The sequence below is a fragment of the Nicotiana tabacum genome, chromosome 4, assembly GCF_000715075.1.
Source record: "Nicotiana tabacum cultivar K326 chromosome 4, ASM71507v2, whole genome shotgun sequence".
NCBI classification, from domain to species: Eukaryota; Viridiplantae; Streptophyta; class Magnoliopsida; order Solanales; family Solanaceae; genus Nicotiana; species Nicotiana tabacum.
The window spans coordinates 54,836,528-54,856,068 of record NC_134083.1 but is presented as its reverse complement, the minus strand read 5'-3'; the positions used below and the strand labels follow the sequence as shown (position 1 = coordinate 54,856,068).

At 37.0% G+C, this 19,541-nt stretch overlaps 2 protein-coding genes across 3 annotated transcripts; both read right to left on the bottom strand.

Moving 5' to 3' along the window:
- Positions 1–9,577: 9,577 nt before the first annotated feature.
- On the bottom strand, positions 9,578–10,879 carry LOC107805551 (uncharacterized). The gene has a single exon (XM_016629613.2). The coding sequence runs from the start codon at positions 10,569–10,571 to the stop codon at positions 9,783–9,785; it is 789 nt and encodes a 262-aa protein (XP_016485099.1). The 5' UTR covers positions 10,572–10,879; the 3' UTR covers positions 9,578–9,782.
- Positions 10,880–11,828: 949 nt separating this feature from the next.
- LOC107805552 (cellulose synthase-like protein D3) lies at positions 11,829–17,682 on the bottom strand. 2 transcript variants are annotated; one of them, XM_016629614.2, is made up of 5 exons: positions 17,463–17,682; positions 17,246–17,373; positions 15,760–16,658; positions 13,995–14,802; positions 11,829–13,881 (listed from the first exon to the last, which is right to left on the bottom strand). In XM_016629614.2, the coding sequence occupies exons 3-5, from the start codon at positions 16,623–16,625 to the stop codon at positions 12,136–12,138; spliced, it is 3,420 nt and encodes a 1,139-aa protein (XP_016485100.1). In that variant the 5' UTR covers positions 16,626–16,658; positions 17,246–17,373; positions 17,463–17,682; the 3' UTR covers positions 11,829–12,135. The 2 variants fall into 2 exon arrangements, with proteins under 2 accessions (XP_016485100.1, XP_075107984.1); XM_075251883.1 differs by having other exon boundaries at positions 17,246–17,588.
- Between the last annotated feature and the right edge of the window lie 1,859 nt (positions 17,683–19,541).

The window sequence follows — 19,541 nt, the reverse complement described above, 5'->3', positions numbered from 1 at the left end:
AGTTGGGTCGTGACATAGAGGCACTTAGCAAAGAGAGCGCTGGTATGTTCGGATAGGGTCCCGGGGGCCCCGGGTATGATTCGGATTGAATCCGGAACAAGTTTGGACTTTGTGTGATTGCTGAAGGTTGATGTGTCTGGTGCAATCGCACCTGCGCATTTTGGGTAGCAGGAGTGGCGCCACAGGAGCGACCCTTGAGCCGTAGAAGCAGATTTTGGCATGCCCAGCTGGGACCGTAGTTGCAGTCCATGTTCCGCAGAAGTGGACTCGCTGGTGTGGAGAGAGGCATCACAGGAGCGGAGTTGAGGGAGCAGGGGGAAGGACCGCAGATGTGGTCGAAGCTCCGCAAATGCGAGCTAGTGGTCCGCAATAGCGGAATCTCAGGCCCTTAGTGAGAACCGCACCTACGATGAAAATTAGGTGCGGAGCCGCAGATGCGGCTGTACGTTCGCATATGCGAATTCAATGGGCAAAAAAGTGGCAAGTTCGAGGGTTTGACTTGGACCTAAAGAGCTGGGTTAGTGGCGATTTTTCGAGATTTTTTCAAGAAAATCGTTGGGGTAAGTGATTCTAACTCGGTTTTGGTTATATTACACGAATCTATTGTTGTTTCCATCATTTAATTAGTGTTTTGAGTTGGAAATTTGGGGGAAAATTGTGAAAACTTCCTAGACTAAATTTTGGGGTTTTGAAAGGCGATTTAAGGTCGGATTTGAATAATTCTTGTATGGTTGGACTCGTTATCGAATGAGTATTCGGATTTTATAATTTTGATTGGGTTCCGAGACGCGGACCCAGGTTGACCTTTTGAGTTGACTTTTTTTTTTTTAATAAAGATCGTAACTTTATTGTTCAAAATAGTTTTCTATAGTTTATATTTATGGTATGAAATTATTTTGACTGAATTCGAGTCGTTCGGAGTTGGATAATTGAGGACAAGACCTACTAGTAGATTGAGTTAGCGTGTTTTGAGGTAAGCGTCTTGCCTAACTTTGTGTGGGGGAATTACCTCTTAGGATTTGTGTTGGTTTGTGATAATTGTGATATGTGAAAGCCGTGTACGCAAGGTGACGAGTGTGTACTCAGGCTAATTGTGAAAATTAACCGGTTTTAGCTATGTAGATTCCTTTCATGCCTTAAATTAGTTATCTTAATATGTTATATTCATCATCATTAGTCTATCATCATGTGCTCTACTTGTTTCACCTCTTAGTTGTTAATTGCCTTTACATGTTTAGTTGAAGCATTGTTTCCTCTATTCCTTATTCATAATTTAACCGTTGAGTTCTTTACTTGAAGTTGTTAATTGTGGAATATCTTGTTGTTGAGATCGGTATTGAGTTATAAAGGTCGTGATTTACATTGAGGAAAAGTTGTAAAGTTGTGAAATACTATTCTTTTTGAGTTATTCACTTCCGGTTGTTATTGTGAGACACTTGTGCATATTGTGGTTGAGCCTTGGGCTTTTTGTTGTGAAAACACTATTGTTGTTGGTTTCTTGATAAGTTGTTATATTGGGCACTTGAGGTGTAATTTGTAATACTTTGTGATATTGATACGCATGCGGTGGTATAAAGTTTTGAGGTTGAAACACATGCGGTGAGATAAGGTGGGCTTGATACGCGTGTTGCTAGTAGGAGAACTACTTGAAGCCACGCGGTATGATAAGGTGGGTAAAATGCGGGAAGCTATTTCGGAAAAATAATTTTCAAAACTAAATGCAAGGCTCCCGCGGTGATATAAGGAAAGACTGTTAATTGTTTTGTGATTACGAGGCGGTACCTCGGTAGCGACTCTTGTTGATACTTCTCTATTACTTCACTTGTATTTGGTTATTTTGTTTTTTTGGCATAACATTCCTTGTTTTCTTCCGTGATGCATTATTTGCCTTAGTTCAGTGTAATTAATCTTGGTATATTTTTTACTGATTTCATTTCCATTGTTATTATTATTACACTGTTAATTACTCGTTCTGTTTCTTATTTATCTAGTAGGGTCTTGACCTGACCTCGTCACTACTCTACCGAGGTTAGGCTTGACACTTACTGGGTACCGTTGTAGTGTACTCATGCTACGCTTCTGCACATCTTTTTATACAGATCCAGGTACCTCCTACCAGTCCAGGCACTAGTGAGACGAGTTCAGCTTTGGAGACTTCAAGTTATACCTGCCGGCATTCGCATGCCTCGGAGTCCCCCTATATCTAGTTTATTTCATTTCTTTTCCTTTGTATACACATCGTTGTATAGGGATGATCAGTACTTATTCGTAGAGCTTGTGACTTGTTATCACCAGATTTTGAAAAGTTGTATATGCTGAGTTGCAGAGTTTATTTTATACTAGTTGTTGAGTTATTGAGACTTTAATTATTATTTTCATTATATTCTGCATAAATGTTAGGCTTACCTAGTCTTACAGACTAGGTGCCATCACGATATCCTATGGAGAAAAATTGGGGTCGTGACAATTACCTTATTCGACTGCTCTTGTCGATTCCGTGCTCTATTCGATCGACCGTAACTCGGTTCGATAACTTTCTCTCATATTATTTTGTTCACCAAGTTATCTCACCAACATTCAACTCTTATCCGTTAGTGTTAAAGGGCGAGTTCCTTTCTTATTTTATTTGCACGAGAGGGCCTGTGAGTCACGTTAGTTACGAATTTTTCATTGGTTGATTCTCGACATCTTCAAGAAAAAAAAAGAAAAATTTACCTGGTTATACTATAACAGAAACTTATTTATCACTTTTATTTATGTTCGTACATAATTATATTATATATCTATATTTACCATTTATGTACAAAATCATAAAAAAGAAAAAAATAGAAGATTCCTTAAATTTAGTATCTCATTCTCTCTCCTTCACCAACTGTCTCCGAAAAATTCGAATTTCATCTATTTAAAAAAAAATCATATATCATTCTCTCTCCCTCTTACTTATCATCTAAAATTGATACTTCTCTCACAATATAAACGAAAATAGCGAAAGTTTGTCTCTAAAATTGAAGCAGCAAAGGGTTCTCCATCGGCATCCATTAAGAAGCTTCAATCTTCTTCTTCTTCTTCTTCTTCTTCTTCTTCTTCTTCTTCTTCTTCTTCTTCTTCTTCGAGTTTCGGTTTGAATTTTCACCTAAATTCGACTCTATTGTCACAACCCAATTTTACCTATAGGTCATGATGGTGCCCAACATCACATCTAGGCAAGTCAACTAATGAAATAAACATATATTATTCTTTCAAAAAAAATTCAAGTAATTAAACTCTTCTTACTTGCAATATTTAAGAAAAATACAAAGGTTCTGAATAAATAAAAAATCAAGAAAAAAAAATACTTAAATCCACAATTCTACTAATGTGTGTGCCAAGACCTGATATCACAAGTGCATGAGCTTCAACTAGGAAATATGATAAATGCAACATTTGTCTGGAATACAATTAGACAGGAGTATGTAAATAACACCGATGGAGACTTTGTATGCTGCGGATTCGTAACATGGAAATACAGCTCACAGTAAGTCCCTACAATAGTTGTGCCTCTGCGCCCAAAAGATCGCTAAACATATATGTACCTGCACAAAAATGTGCAACAAGCGTAGCATGAGTACGTAAACAATGTATACCGAGTAAGTATCAACTCTAATCTCGAAGAAGTAGTGATGAGAGGTCGACTTTGACACTCACTACGGGTCAATTATATTAAAAATATAAATCTTTAAATAAACATGATTTATGTGATCAACATTGATTTCCTTAACAAGCAGAAATAATTATTTCCTTCAATTTCAATAAATTTTCAATTTACCAATTAGTTTCACAAGCTGCAATAAATGTCAAGGTATCGTGTAATTATTATTATTAAGCAGGATTTCTGTCGAGGTCGTACGACCCAATCCAGAGTGTCGTGTACACTGCTGAGGGACGTGCGGCACGGTCCATATATGCATCTATACTGCCGAGGCGTTCGGCCCGCTCCACAAGAAAGGAGAACATTTTCTTATGAACCTCCGGAATGAGAAGTTATTATAAGGCTGACACATAAGGATGTACAATTTATATTAACAATCAAGTAATTTGCACAAAAATTCAAGTATGTGAAATTTCGGTATTTTACTATTTTCTCTAACAATTTCCAATCTAATTCTAGCACTTTAATTAAATAAAGGATGCAATTATTACAGGTAAGCCATGCTTTGAGTCCTAAACTACCCGAACATAGCATAATTAATAACTACGCACGGACTCTCGTCACCTCGTACGTAGGTAGCCCCCACAATTAACAACAATTATTAATTTAAATCACTTATGGGGTAAATTCCCTCTTACAAGGTTAGACAAGAGACTTACCTCGCTCTGAAGTTCCATAACCGGCTCCAACACTACTCTAACACCTTAAACCGATGCTTGACAATCCAAAACTATGCAAACAATGTGCAAACCAATCAAAATGTATACTCCAATGTTTGAAATTTAATAATTTATAAAAATTCTCAACTCCGCTCGAAAAGTTGCCCACATCTCGGAACCCCACTAAACTCATAAAATCCGATAACCCATCCAATTACGAGTTCAACCATACTAATTTCACTCAAATCCGACTCTGAATCGGAATTCAAAACTAGAAAATTCGTTTTTGTAAAATTATAAAAATTTTCTTCGATTTCCCTTGAAGATTCGATAATCATACACCAAAAATGAAGATTAATTCATGAAATATAATTACAATGGAGTCAAGAACACTTATCCCGGGTTGTATGGTGAAATTTCTCTCAAAAGTCGCCCAACCCGAGATCCAAAATTCGAAAAATGGGTGAAAATATCGAACCCTCAAACTTAAAGGGTTCTGCCGGTCTTGATTTCCGCTTCTGCGGCCTAGAAGGTCGCACCTGCGAGAGCCGCTTCTACGGTCCATATGCGCACCTGCGAGAGCTGCTCCTGCTGTCGATATGTGCACCTGCGCGAGCCGCTTCTGCGTTTGCCTGGCCGCTTTTGCGACGTTGCACCTGTGGCCCTTTTTCCGCATGTGTGATTACACCAGCAACCAGAAAAATCCCAACATTCCCTCAGTTCAAAAATCAATCCGTTAAGCATCCAAAACGAACCCGAGGCCCCTGAAACCCCAACCAAACATACCAACAAGTTCTAAAATATTATACGAACTTAGTCGAGCCTTTAAATCACATCAAACAACGCTAAAAATACGAATCACCCTCCAATTCGAACTTAATGAACTTTGAAACTTCAAACTTCTACAATCGACGTCGAAACCTATCAAATCACGTCCGATTGACCTTAAATTTTGCACACAAGTCATAATTGACATTACGGACCTATTTCAACTTTCGGAATCTGACCCCGATATAAAAAGTCCACTCCCGGTCAAACTTCTCAAAATCATCCAAATTTCCAACTTTCGCCAATTGACGCCGAAATGACCTACGGACCTTCAAATCAACGTCCGGACACGCTCATAAGATCAGAATCACCATACGAAACTATTCCCAGGCTCGAAATCCCAAACGGACATCGATAACATAAAAATCCATTCCAACCCAAACTTAGGAATTATTAAACCTTCAAAATACTAACTTTTCGTGATAAGTGCCGAAATATTCTGGGTCACCTGATACTCGACCCGAACATACGTCCAAGTCTGAAATTATCATGCAAACCTATTGGAACCTTCAAATCCCGATTCCGAAGTCGTTTACTATATATGCAAACCTTAGTCAATTCTTCCAACTTAAAGCTTCTGAATTTAGAATATCCTTCCCGAATCAACTCGAAATATCCCGAAATTCGATTCTGACCACACGTACAAGTCATAAGACCTGAAGTGAAGCTACTCAAGGTCTCAAACCGCCGAACGACACGCTAGAGCTCAAAACGACCGGTCGAGTCGTTACATCTATACTTAACCAATTTTCCTCAAAATTGAGATATAAACTCCAAAATCTATTCTCAATCACTTGCAAGAACATTTAATCCACACAAATCACAAAATCTTAAAATTTGAAATTGTATGTATGTATGCTCGAGAATCATGTGTCTTTTTAACTTCGAATGGACCATTTGTGGATGAGTGTGTTAGGCAAACAAACCGAAGAAATTAGGGAATAGGGGGAGGGGGGAGGAGAGAGGAGAGAAGAGGGAAAAAAGGAAAGAATTTAATTGAATCCCTTTATTGAAAGCACTAATAATGGGGTGGGAGCCTTTTAAGGGGAGAATATATACAATTTGTAAGAAAAATCTAGATACTTATTGAAAATTACAAAACTTAAAGAAAATAGGTAAATAAGTGTCTATTATAGTATATAGTCAAACATCTCTATAACATCCTCATTTGTTCCGATATTTTTTAGGTGCTATAGTGAAGCGCTGTTATAGAGGACATATATTATAACACAACATAATAATCGGTTCCGAAAAAAGCTTGACTTTTATAATGAATGGTTGTTATATGAGGATGCTATTACATAGAGGTATCACTGTACATAAGAAAACTCCCAAGAAAAAAGGCCCTCGGGTCCTCGTAATAATTTGGAGACCTCCGCTATTTTGGAAACTCATTACTTGCATTAATAAATTTAATGCTGTAATAATGATTTTCCCATAAAAGATGGATTCCCTATATATTTTCCTTTTGAAATTTGTCACAACAGGATTATAAATACTTGCCAAAGCCTAAGTCATTAGCTTTATATATCGACCATAACAAAGCAAATACAAATCATAAGCTCCAATGGCTTGGTGCAGATCCTCCTACTCATGTATTCTCATTGTATTTCTAGCTATCATTGGTTTGGCTATTGCAAGGAATCTTGGTAACACTTTTTCCATTTATCTTGCTCCTTTTTTACATTTCATACTGGTTTATTGCATTTAGAAATAGTTATAAAAAAAGATTATTGATTTTTTTTCAAATTCTTAAATGAACAGATCGAAAACAAGTGAGTTCACTTTGCTATGATGAGTGCACGACATCATTTTATAACGACGAGTGTTTGGCATTTTGCATAAAGAGATCCTTTAATGATGGCTCTTGTGTTATTGCTGGCACGTGGGACTTTTATTGTTGCTGCAAGATGTGATACCCCAAAGTTCATCTCTCATTTTCAATGTCACCTACAATGATAATGAGAATTAATTTTCTAGGAGAGCAGTTCTTCTATCTTTCATTTTTTTCGTTTTACTTTTTTTTTTTTGCTTATTTGTTATATTTACTATTTTACTGTCAATTTTTTTCTTTTCTTTAGTATTTTTATCGTAATTTATTATTCTTGTATTTTTCAAACCTATTTTGAAAATATTTTTCTTGAGCCGAGGGTACCCTACTTTCTCCATATCACACTTATAAAATTACAGTATGTCGTTCTTGTTGTTTCTACTTATTTTGCACAATTGTTTTTCGCGGTCGAGGGAATCTGAACCCATATAGTAGTAATACATTAAAATTTTACCTTATTGTTAGATGAAATGCTCATCTCGAATTAGACATACGTGATCTAGTATTCATAAATTAAAGTCTTACGTTTTTTTTTCTTTTTGAAATTTGACTCTACCATTATGAAAACAGTATTGATATTTGCATCAGGGTAGACTGCCTACATAACACCCGGGGAGCCATCATTTTTCCAAACCTGCATGAACACGGGATGCTTTGTGTAACGGAATGTCCTTTCATTATGAAAATAACATATGACCATTAATATTCTATTTCCGTATAGTACATAATTGAATGAGTAAAACGATGCAAATAAATATACCTAAATCCCAAAAAAGAAGAAGTATTATGAGGATTCATTTTGAATCAGACAAGTTTTTTTCCTCACTGTCAGATTATCGTAATCCTCCTCCTTTATTCGATTTTGAGACCGACAATATAAACAAAATCACACACATAGAATGGAACGATAGAGAGAGAAAAAAAGAAAGTACATCTCGTTTTATCATCTTCCTTTTATTTCACAGGATAAATAGGGAAGAAGAAAGACTAGATAATGGTGGAATTCGCACCTCCACCGATCCGACATGTTATTAAGTAGTCGAATGCCATATTTTATCAAAAGCTAGAATTGACAATTTTGGGGTTAATTTCTTCTCGTTCGTCATGTCATAAAGAAGAATTCAATAATTCTAGTGGTGGTACTTTGAAAGGTGTACTGTAATTGGTTTGAGCAGGCAGTCGTTGTTGTGTTGGTTTCATCAATGTGTATTGTTGGTTATTATTAAGTGAGTGAGGCGGATCTAGCTAAGAGTTGATGTTTATTAGTTCTTATATGGACATCATATATAATAATAATAATAATAATTGAATTCACACAAACATATTTATGATTATTTAATAATTTTTAATATATACGGGATCAGAATAAAAGTTACTAGGATGTGGAACCTATAGATTGTGGTCCAGATCTGCTACGTGACATTTTAGGGAGTACGAAAAGCTTAAAAGAAAATCACTGAAATTCATCGGGAAGGATACAATATTATACTACTTTATAGTAGAGTCCGGAACCAAAATGTAGTTCTTTTGGACTCAAAGAACCAAAATGTGTGGAAAAAAAAACTGGTGACCATAATATATATAACGCCCTTTTATAAGGCGCTATACCTTAACGGCCGTTTGCCCAGTTAAGTATAGCGCCCTTATTTAAGGCGTTATATTTGAACGCAAACGGGCAGAGAACGTTAAGTATAGCTCTTAATATTAAAATATATTATAATTTTATATGTTATTTTATTATCTTATATGTTTGGAGAGAGATTGTGTTTGAACTATCGGTTTTTTTGAGATATTTTTGGGTTTAACATGTACTTAAATGATTAATTTAAATAACTACAAAGATACTAAGTTAAATGGCATTACATTTTACTACACTAAAAGGGCACTACATTACAAATACGAGCACTACATTAGGGCACAAAATACCACAACATCATCTTGGTTCTTATCTCTCTGCATGTTTGCGTTCAAATATAACACCTTAAATAAGGGCGCTATACTTAACTGGGCAAACGGCCGTTAAGGTATAGCGCCTTATAAAAGGACGTTATATATATTATGGTCACCAATTTATTTTTCACATATTTTGGTTCTTTGAGTTTAAAAAAATCACATTTTGATTCCGGAATCTGCTTCTTAAAAGAGGAGTATCTTGCAGTTACAAGATTTTATGGAAGTTCGATCATATGGAGCGAAGGCTCTTAAATTCATAGTTAGTCCTTACTAATTTTGTTAATTTCACAAATACCACATTAGTTAATTTGTTATTGCGCACTTATTTTTTTAAGCTAATATCATATTGCTCCTTACCTCATGTAAAAAATATGAACTTGGCAAAAATTTAAAAAGCTAGTACCAATAGTCGCTCACTTATTTTCGAGTTCCATTCTACATCTTTTCTTGAACATTTTAAATGGAGGGTTGTTTTCAGCTTGTAAATATGGTAGGAATGAAATTCCTTCTATTTCCCATAATCTACCTTAGTCAAAGCAAATCCATATCTGTCTAAATGAAATTCAATCAATTATATTAGTACCATAAAATTGATTAATCCTATATTTTGCAAGTAAGTAACTTCAAATCATTCTATAGTTTCATGAACTAAAACTGATCACATAACAATAATCTGTTTGAATCTTTAAACAAACAAATCTCATAGACAAGAAATCAAATACTATTAGCTATAAGTCACAACCACATCTGCCCCCCATGTACACAATCTTTAATCACATTCTTGATTTTAGTTAGTAGATTCGAATCAAACAGATGAACTACATCACACCAACAGCAGCAACAGCAGCCCAGCTACCACTGCATCCCTTAGCTGCAGTATCGACTGAGCACCAGATTTCATCAGTGGGGTCCACGATGGGGTCGGATTATTAAAACTTCCACTCCTTACTGGCTCTGCTGATGGCGGCAGTGACATGACAGGAGGAGGAGCTGCCACCACAAACGGTGGGGTTGTGACATTGGGACAATGGGACGGAACGGGTAAAAATGTAGAGTTATGATGATCAGATGAGAAGGTGGTAGATTCCAGGACTTGATCAATGCCATGGCAAATGATAGAGCCATTTCCAGTACATATATTGGGACTAACTATTCGAGCATTGTTGAGAAAGAAATGTTGTCTACCAGAATTGTTCACCTTAAGTACAATGTCAGGTTTTGAAGTTGGTATAATAGAACCTGTAGGAAAATGTTCGAGGTGTTCGAGAAGTAAAGGGGAAGGGATAGAATGTTGGAGCAAGAAATCTGCAACATCATTTTGTGAGATTAAGGTTTGGGAGAGTGTCTTGTCTTTTGGCATCAAGAAAGTGATGTTTCCTTGAAAGAAGTCAGGAGGGGCCATGTTAATGAGCATGACAAAAGTGAAGTAATTGGCTTTTCTCATTTCATCAATGGCTTGTAAAATATCTATGGTTTTTGAGGTAGTGTTTGTGGCAGAAACTGAAGAAATCACCATTATGAGTAAGAAAAACAAGGTCTTAGGATTGTTGGCCATGTTTGGTTTATGGTGTATCAATGAATTGATGACTTTTGATTCTTTAAGGAGGATCATTTGATGATCTTATTTTTATTGGATAATACAAATATTAGGTGTTCTACTATTTAGATGGGAAGTTAGCTAAAACATGCAAATTTGCTGCTCAACAACTGTACTTCATTCCGCCTGCATGAATGAAAATCTTTTTGGTCGTGGGACGTTTTAGTGGTCGTTTGGACATAAGAATTATAAAATTCAGAAAAAAAGTGAAATCTTCTTTCAAGTAAAAATGGTACTCCCTCCTTTCACTTTTACTTGACATGTATACTAAAAATAGATTTTGATTTTTACTTATCACTTTACACATATCAAGAGAAGACAATTTTTTCATTTCAAATCATTTTCTCAAATTCAATAAAATGCATCAATTATTATGGGTATCATGGTAAATTATGCACTTCATTTATTATTTCTTAAGGGGCGTGAAAAGTCAAAATGTGCCAAGTAAAAGTGAACGGATGGAGCATTTGAAAATTAGAGTTCTGTTTGGACATATATTTTGAGCTGTTTTTGAATTTTTGTGAATAATCTGAAGTGAAAATTTTGAAAAATACTTTTTTTAGAGTTTTTCAAATTTTTGAAAAATTTCGAAATTCATTTTCAAGTGAAAATGGAAAATTTTATGGCCAAACACTTATTTCGGAAAAAAGTGAACAAATTTCGGAAAAAAGTGAATTTTTTTATGGCCAAACGGGCCCTTAGTTACACACACACAATATATATATATATATATATATATATATATATATATATATATATATATATATATATATATATATATATATATATATAATAGAAATATTAGTTAGCACAGATTGTGAAGCTATAGTTAAATTTCATCAAAAAGATAAATGAAAGAGGCAGTAGAAGAAGATGGTTAAATTTTTTAGACAAAATAACTATATATAATTAAGTTATTTTTGAACAATTTAAAGGAAAAGACAACACTTTAACTTTAACTGATGAATTGAGAATTTCTGGGTATTTGAGGAAATTGAAGAATTTAGGTTACTTCTACCATATAAAATCCTCTGACTAACAAGAGAATTAACCAATATCACATGATTCAAGTTCTCAAACAGGAATAAAGAAGAAAAAAAGAAGAAAAAGATGAAGAAAGATCTCAAGATTTAGAGAAAAATTTAAAAGCTTTTTAATCTTACTTTGGAACTCTAGAGTCAATTTACTCCAGTCTAAATCAGCTTCACAAAACCAGATGCCAGATATTCAAAATTTCCATGATTAACAGAAGAAAGAAGTGAAGAGGGACAGTTCAATGACAAAAATGCATATTGCAATTCCTTAACATCAATGGTGTTGTAAACCAAACAATTAAATGAATAATTCCGGTCCAAGATGATACAAAAAATGCTGAATATTTTCTATCCAAGTCCAACTCAACTAAACTTGCTTAGTTCTGCTTCCACTATGCTAAAAATAGTTGAGCAGCTTGTATGACACCAATTTCATTGGTGAGATGAAAAAAAAATACAACTCCAATTGATATGCAACGAGTCAAACATACCAGCACTTTTTGCCACGATATCAGGGCTGCTTAAACTTCCGAAAGATAAGATGATCATGGGAACTGGAATGATCCTCCAATTTGCGTAGTGCCAGCTGGAGGATTAATTGCTACCCAAAGAAGGGAAATGGTGATAGCAATAAGTCCTGACCATACAAAGACAATGGTTGGTGTCCTGCCTCTTCTGCCCATAAGCCCTTTTGCGAAGGGATAGAGATGTGCCAAAACCCAAAAACTGAAGAATACACCCCCTAATAAACGGCTCCACTGTGGTATAACACTGTATATTGTCCTGCTAAAACCAACTGCTATTGCTATCAAGTTTACCATCATGATTGTAATGGGTGGGATCATGAGGGATGTCCACTTAACCATATAGAGATCAGCAAATTCATCGTCTTCGTCATCACCAGCTGATTTTGACGTCAAGGTGAAAGAAATTTCTATGCCAGCAACAACTTTCAGGAGCCCCTGAAGCACAGCAGCTAAGTGAGCACTTGTCCCTCCAATCAGCCAGAACTGCTCGTTCCTCCACAACTCCTCCAACTCGATGCCTGACCACTTGACCTCGAGCACCGCAAGCATGCAGAGGGTGACTGTAATAGTCAGGAGGTACACAAGGAAGGTGACATTGAGTGTTTGGACAATGAACTGACCGGAGAACAGGGACAGTGCTGGTAGGAAGCAGTAGACAATTAAGAAGATTGATGTGAAGGGGTAGATTCCACAATTGAGGTAAGCAATTTTCTGTAAGAATTTCATTTTTGAGCTGGCCAGAAGGGCATTGTTTCGGGAGAAGAAGATTTCAACTGAACCAGTAGCCCATCGAAGGACCTGATGGAGCCTATCAGTGAGATTAATAGGGGCTGTCCCTCGGAATGCATCACGTTTGGTAACACAATAAACTGACTTCCAACCCCTGTTGTGCATCCTGTATCCTGTGACAACATCTTCAGTAACTGAACCATAAATCCATCCGACACGTTGTCCCCACTCTGTCTTTTCCTCGTACCAGCAGGAGATGACACTGATGGCCTCTGCAACAGTTGATGCATCAAGATGCTCCCGAGGAATTGTCAAAGCACCAGGCGGCCGTCCATTCTTCACAGCTGGATGATCTGCCAAAGGACGACCTTGGAACTCCGCCACCGGGATTGAATCAATAAGGACTGCTGAGTTCCCAAAAGCCTTAGGAGCCAGTGAGAGGTTCATTTCTTCATCGTCCGAATCACCTAGTCGCAAGGCCCGATGCTCTTCTGGTGTATTAACATGCTTTCTTCTGCGACCAAAGCAGCAGCTACAGCAACCGGATTGGTGCTCCTTGGAGCGAGGAGGGTCAAAACCATAGAGGGCTACCCTTCGAAAGAGACATCCAGTTCCCACATACATTGGACCTTGTAGCCCATCAAGGGCCCTCATGTTACCATCAAAAAATACGGTATTGCGATTGGCATACCTATCAGACGGATCAATGCCCTCAAACCTCTGTGGGAACTGAACATAGCAAAGACGATCCCCTCCCCTATCCATCATGAAACACATACCTTCCCTGATAGCCTGGGAGTTGTAAATGTAATGGTCACAATCAAGGTTAAGAATAAATGCACCATTGGACATGATCGCGGACGCTCGAACCAGGGCATTCATAGCGCCTGCTTTCTTGTTGTGATCATATCCAGGGCGCTTTTCACGAGAAACATAAACAAGCATGGGAAGACGGATATCAACATCAGTCAGGTCCATAACCCCATCCTCACTGTTACCATGCAGTGGATCATCACTTGGAGGTTTCAACATCACCTGCATATTTGAAACATGGTCATATTAATAGCTTACATAAACCTATCAATTTGTAAACGTGATTGTAGGTGGAATTCCAAAGAATTCAGAGTAGAGAGTTAAGAGAATTTTACTTGTATTATTCCAGCATGATCACCCTTGGAATGCTCAGGTCCAGAATTCAACCATGTCCCAGGCCAATGGGTTCCATCTGCCATCCACGTAGCTTTTGGGATCTTTATATTCTCTACAGGTTCATCCTCAGTCTTCTGCCTCTGTTGCTTCATGGCCTTAATTTCTTCCCTTGCATGATAAGCGTCAGACCTACGGCGAATGGACTCTGGCAAGCCATTGATACGGACCTTAAACTCATCATACTCACGCTTTGCCCGCCTACGATCCTTAACAAAGTCTTGCTTTACCTTGTTTTTATATGGATCCTTCTTTAAACTGAAGTAACTGTCTGGATTTCTAGGTTCAATGTTATGTTTACGACAAAATGGTACCCATAAATTAGCAAAACTTGCAGCTTCTGCCATTGCCTCAAAAGTCAAAAGAGCCCCTCCATCATCAGAAACATAGCAAGCAAGCTTTTCCACAGGATAATCTGCAGCTAGAATGGACAATATAGTATTCGCAGTCACAAGAGGAGGTTCCTTCTCTGGATCAGCGGTAGAGACAAACATATCAATGCCAGGGAGATCAGATCTCCCAGTAGGATTGTTAGGGCTAGGTGACTCAAATTTGTCTTTCAAGACGCCAAGATCAGTCGCACGGTTGATAGGGCAAAGCTTGGGCAATTGGTCAAGAATCCATGAGAAAGCAAACCATATTTCACAAACCACGGACATCCCCCACAACCAAATTGCATCATTGTTGGGATGTTGCACTCTCCATGTTAAGAAAAGCCCAAGTACAACAAACCGAACAGCAATCAAAAGTCTGAAACATAGGAAAAGAAAGTATATATCAGCTCAAAATATCTGGAACCTGTAGATTGTCATTGCATGAGATAAACGCTAGACAAAGCAATGAACCACTTTTTCTTTCCGTCCAGTTTATTGACTAGGGTCCTTTGGATTATCAAAGAGAAGGCATTTCACAGTAAACACTAGAACAATAGTGATAGCAGTATTCAGGTGAGGAGAATAAGAAACACATTCAGATTTTTCTTTTCTTTTTGTATCTTATAACAACTAAAACATTATAAAGATAGCAGTGATCTTTTTCCTTGGAAAGTAAAAGTTCATTAAAAGATAAAACATTTGATATCTGCACCCCTGAATGGTTCAAGTAGTAGCAACCGAATAAAGGAAAAGATTTGCAAATTTACCAGCTATGTGTCATGCAAGACTAACCCAGTTGTGAAATACACATAGCATGTGTTAGGAGAAAAATGCAACAACAACAACAACAAACCTAGTGTAATCTTACAAGTGGGGTCTGGGGTGGGGAGGATAGCGTGTACGCAGACCTCACCCTTACCTTATGAAGGTAGAGAGATTATTTCCGATAGACCCTCAGCTAAGGAAAAGCATAGTTACAACATTGTTGAAAAGAAATACATTAACGAGAAGCCATGGAAAAGAAGCAGTAACAACATCAAGATAAAAAGATAACCGAAGCAAAAGAAACAACCGGTAGTAATACGAGAAAAATGCATGCATTAAAATTTAATGGAGAACTTAGAAATTAATCGATCGATTAAAAGGTAGCTGAAATCAATGGAAAAATTACGTGTCAGGGACAAATGAAGCAAAAGCAGAAGAGCAAGCAGGCAGTTAGTTATTTTTCAGACCCCCAAAAAGGGTGATTAAGTAGAGCGTACAGCTATTAGTATCAATCCTAAAACAACGCAGAGAAGGACTCTGAAGAGTAAAACCGGAAATAACGTCTTACCTGTAAGGACTTAGGATTGCAGCAGGAATTTTCAATTTGCGCGTAAGTGGCCTCCATGGTTTGTTCATCAGTTCAGTAGGCTCAACAATATCATCATCTTTTCCATTTGCAAATCCACCTTCTTTTGGCCATATAGCGTTTCCATACCCATATGTGCCCCTTGTTTCAAACAGCCAACGGTTGTGATCAAAATCTGCAGTATGGCTCCTAATCAATGCCGACTTAGTTGATTTCATAATTGACAACCTTCTCTCCATCTTTGACATCCCAGCTGGCGCAGGCAGAGGAAGTGGCCGATCATTTCCATTCGCTTCGTCCCAATCAGTGACTTTATATTGCTCCTTACACCCCGGACATATACCATCACCAGTTTTGACAGCATCCAGGTAACAGTCTCTGCATATCTTGAAATCACATTCACAGGGAACGATATCAATGCCCCTTTCATCACTCATCACTTTAGCATCACATCCTGGGATAGCACATGACGAACCTTTTGCACCCGCCATTTGGGGATGATTTGCCTCTGATTCAATCACCTTGTCCATGAGATGAGCACGTGTAACAGAATTAAAACCACCCGTGAACAGTGAACTTGATACATACTGCTCTTCAACCTTCTGAGAAATAGAATCCATGGGCTGATTGTCAGGAGTCGGAGGGAGATGTACCATATAGTTCATATAGTCACTGCTGCTAAGTTCACTATCAAGATCATCTCTTGAGTAGTTTACATATCGGCCTGAGGAAGTCCGCCGCTGGAAAGACACATGTGGAGGAAGTGGAGGTTTGCCGTGCTGCGAATCAGGCAAATCCGAGGAATTTGACACAGATGATCTACTAGCTTTGAATGATTTTGATGCCATTTCCAAAGACTAATTAGGATTTAAAGCCAGATCCTGAAGAAAGAAAACATTAACCTGGTTCAAGTTCCAAATTCATAGATAAATATCATTATCAACATGCTCTATCGTTATCCTTCCAATCAGGGGGAAACAACCAAATACTCAGATGTAGACATCTTGATATCATAATTTACTAAGCATTCTTGAGAAAATATAGTATGCTAATGATGAGAAATAACTACCAAAGACAGAGCTTTTAAGTCTTGAAGAATTGGTAGATTGAGATTCCAAATCTTAGCTTCTCATTTTTTCCTTTTCACATACTTGGCTTGAATAAGAACCATATAAGCATGCAACTTATAAGAAAGATGCACAAATTTTACATGAAGTTCAACTGAAGTCAAACTTCAACTCAATTGTACTCAAAAAGCTAGAAAACTAGCACAATCACGTCTCATAATCAGATTAATGAGATCAAGATGATCAGATCCAGAATAATATTTTCATAGATTACCAAAATCCAGATGTAAATAACAATTAGCAACTAAAGTACATAAATAAATAACAAAAACCACTTAATTCATTGGTCACTACTAAAATGTAAGGACCTTTATAAGACTTATAGGGAAAGCAGGTTGTACCTTTTTAAGAAATGCTAAGCCATCATTTTGAGAATTGAAAATTACAAGAGAACTGAATCGCTGCAGCAAAACCAATTTGGTTACTACCAAATTGAGAGTCTGTGGATCTTTACAATCCAATGCTAAATCTGAAAGATTTTCAAAATGAGTAATGTGTTATGCAACTGTCTTCACAAAGCCTGAAGCTCTATCAGAAACTAAGAATGGGATTTCGTACACTTTAGCTTGAAATGGAAGAATTAAATAGCTCTGGAAGTAAATTAAAGGAACTTGTAGTCGAATGCCGGTTCTCTACTTTCAATTAAAGCTTTTATTGCTCTCTTTTCACTTCAATCTCTGTTTATAGCTTTAAATAATAAATAGGAATAAGTAGAAGATTTGGAAAATTTACAGAGAAAAGTTTCACTGTGTCTTACTACAAGATGTTCTGTAATGGCGTGTTTTTGTCCTTTTTCTTCCCTTTTTAAATATTGTGTAGGCTAGGACGAAGACGCAAAATTTCGTCTATTTTGATTTATTTTCTCAAACGTGGTGCGGGGTGTCGGAAAAGGGCAAATCAGATATTATCGGCAAGATGGAAGTTATTCTTATATCTAGTGCTGACTAGGATTTTCAAAAAGTAAAAAGGATCTACACCAAAAGGGCGAAATAAAAAGGGCCTTTGACATGTAGTAAAAAGTGGTAAAAGCAAATTGGATTATTACTAACGACCAAGTATTCCCTATTGATTAGACACTTATTAATTCAATTAAAACCATAAAATCTTTACTTTTACCTGACAATGTGTTCAATAGAATGAATTGCAAACGATTTTAATCCTATAAAAAGATATCAAAATACACAAAATACAATTTGAAGATTTATTATTATACCAAAGATTTATTTAAAGCAAATGCAATTGGATTTGATAATGTCCTAACTCCTAATTGAGAATAATGGTCCTATTTGGGAAAAGAGTCAACTCTAATCAATAGTGAAGCAAATCCCCTAAAAGAAAGCACCTAAAGTTGTACACTAATTGCAAAAGTGCCACACAACATGGCCGAGATGATGGTAAACGCGTAATTAGCGGAGCATATGAGGACTTCACGATCACCGTTTTGTCTACCTCTCCCTATAATACTTTGACTATGGTGGGCTGGCCCAATTTTTATGCTATTTTTTTATACATAAATATATAAATTGTTCGACGCGGGAACGTTGGCTGGCAACAACTCTTTACCCACTTAAAACGTCATTCAATTTGCTCTCTTCGTATCCTAGAGTACTATTTACCACTATTATCTCTATACGCAAATGTGCCAATTCTTGCAAAATGCAGTCATGGCTTCGTTACTTTTAGTATGTCGCTTTCTCGGCTGTAATAGTTGTTAACCCACTGGATGATAGTTTTGTGAACCAATAATATGTTGGATATTCTTTTCGGGATAGTTATGGGGACCATTAAGGTGTTCAATTAAAGAAAAATATAAGCACTCCTTGAACTAGAACCATTTGCCCTCAGATTCAAAAATCCACTGATGATACTCTAAAGAAGGCCTTTTTACATTTACATATGCCACTTATGACAGTGTCGGGAATGCAAATTACTCCAATAGTATAAAGGAATGGCTACATTACACTTCAGAAGTTGTCCCAAATCTGATGCCGAGATTCCTCTGCGGAAGCAATGATTACTTATCGTGCGGAAAGGAATGCACTAAGAGATGGGCAAGACGAGAATTTTTTTTTTTTTTTTTGGGGGTGGGGGGGGGGGGTGTTTACGAAGGAAGAAATCATCTATATGATGGGATCTAAAAACATAAGAAGGTCGGTGACTTGTTGCCAGGAAACTACACAATTGCCAGTGACACAGCTCATGCAACATGCGAAGGCAACCATCCAAAAACATGAGCACGATCTATCATGATTTCATGATATAAACAAATTATTATCATATGTGCCTCGCACGTCCCATACGCAGCCTTGCCAACCATAGTCATTGCACCCATCCCCTTTGCCATTACCATCCAACACTACAGTTGAGGGAATTAAAAAGAAAGCATGTGCATCCATCTCTCACCACATGTGTAAACTGTTAAAATACTTTTTTTTTTCGTTCATGTGTATACATCTAACTAAGCAGTTCAATATCCTATGACTCCACTAGCTGTATCCATTACCTGATATTTCCAAATTGGAGACAAAGATCTGTATGATAATAGCAGCAAATATAACCATCACTTCCTTACTGGTAATAAAGGAACCGGGCCCAAGATAACACATATGCCGCACTCCTAAAAAAATAGTTAACGCC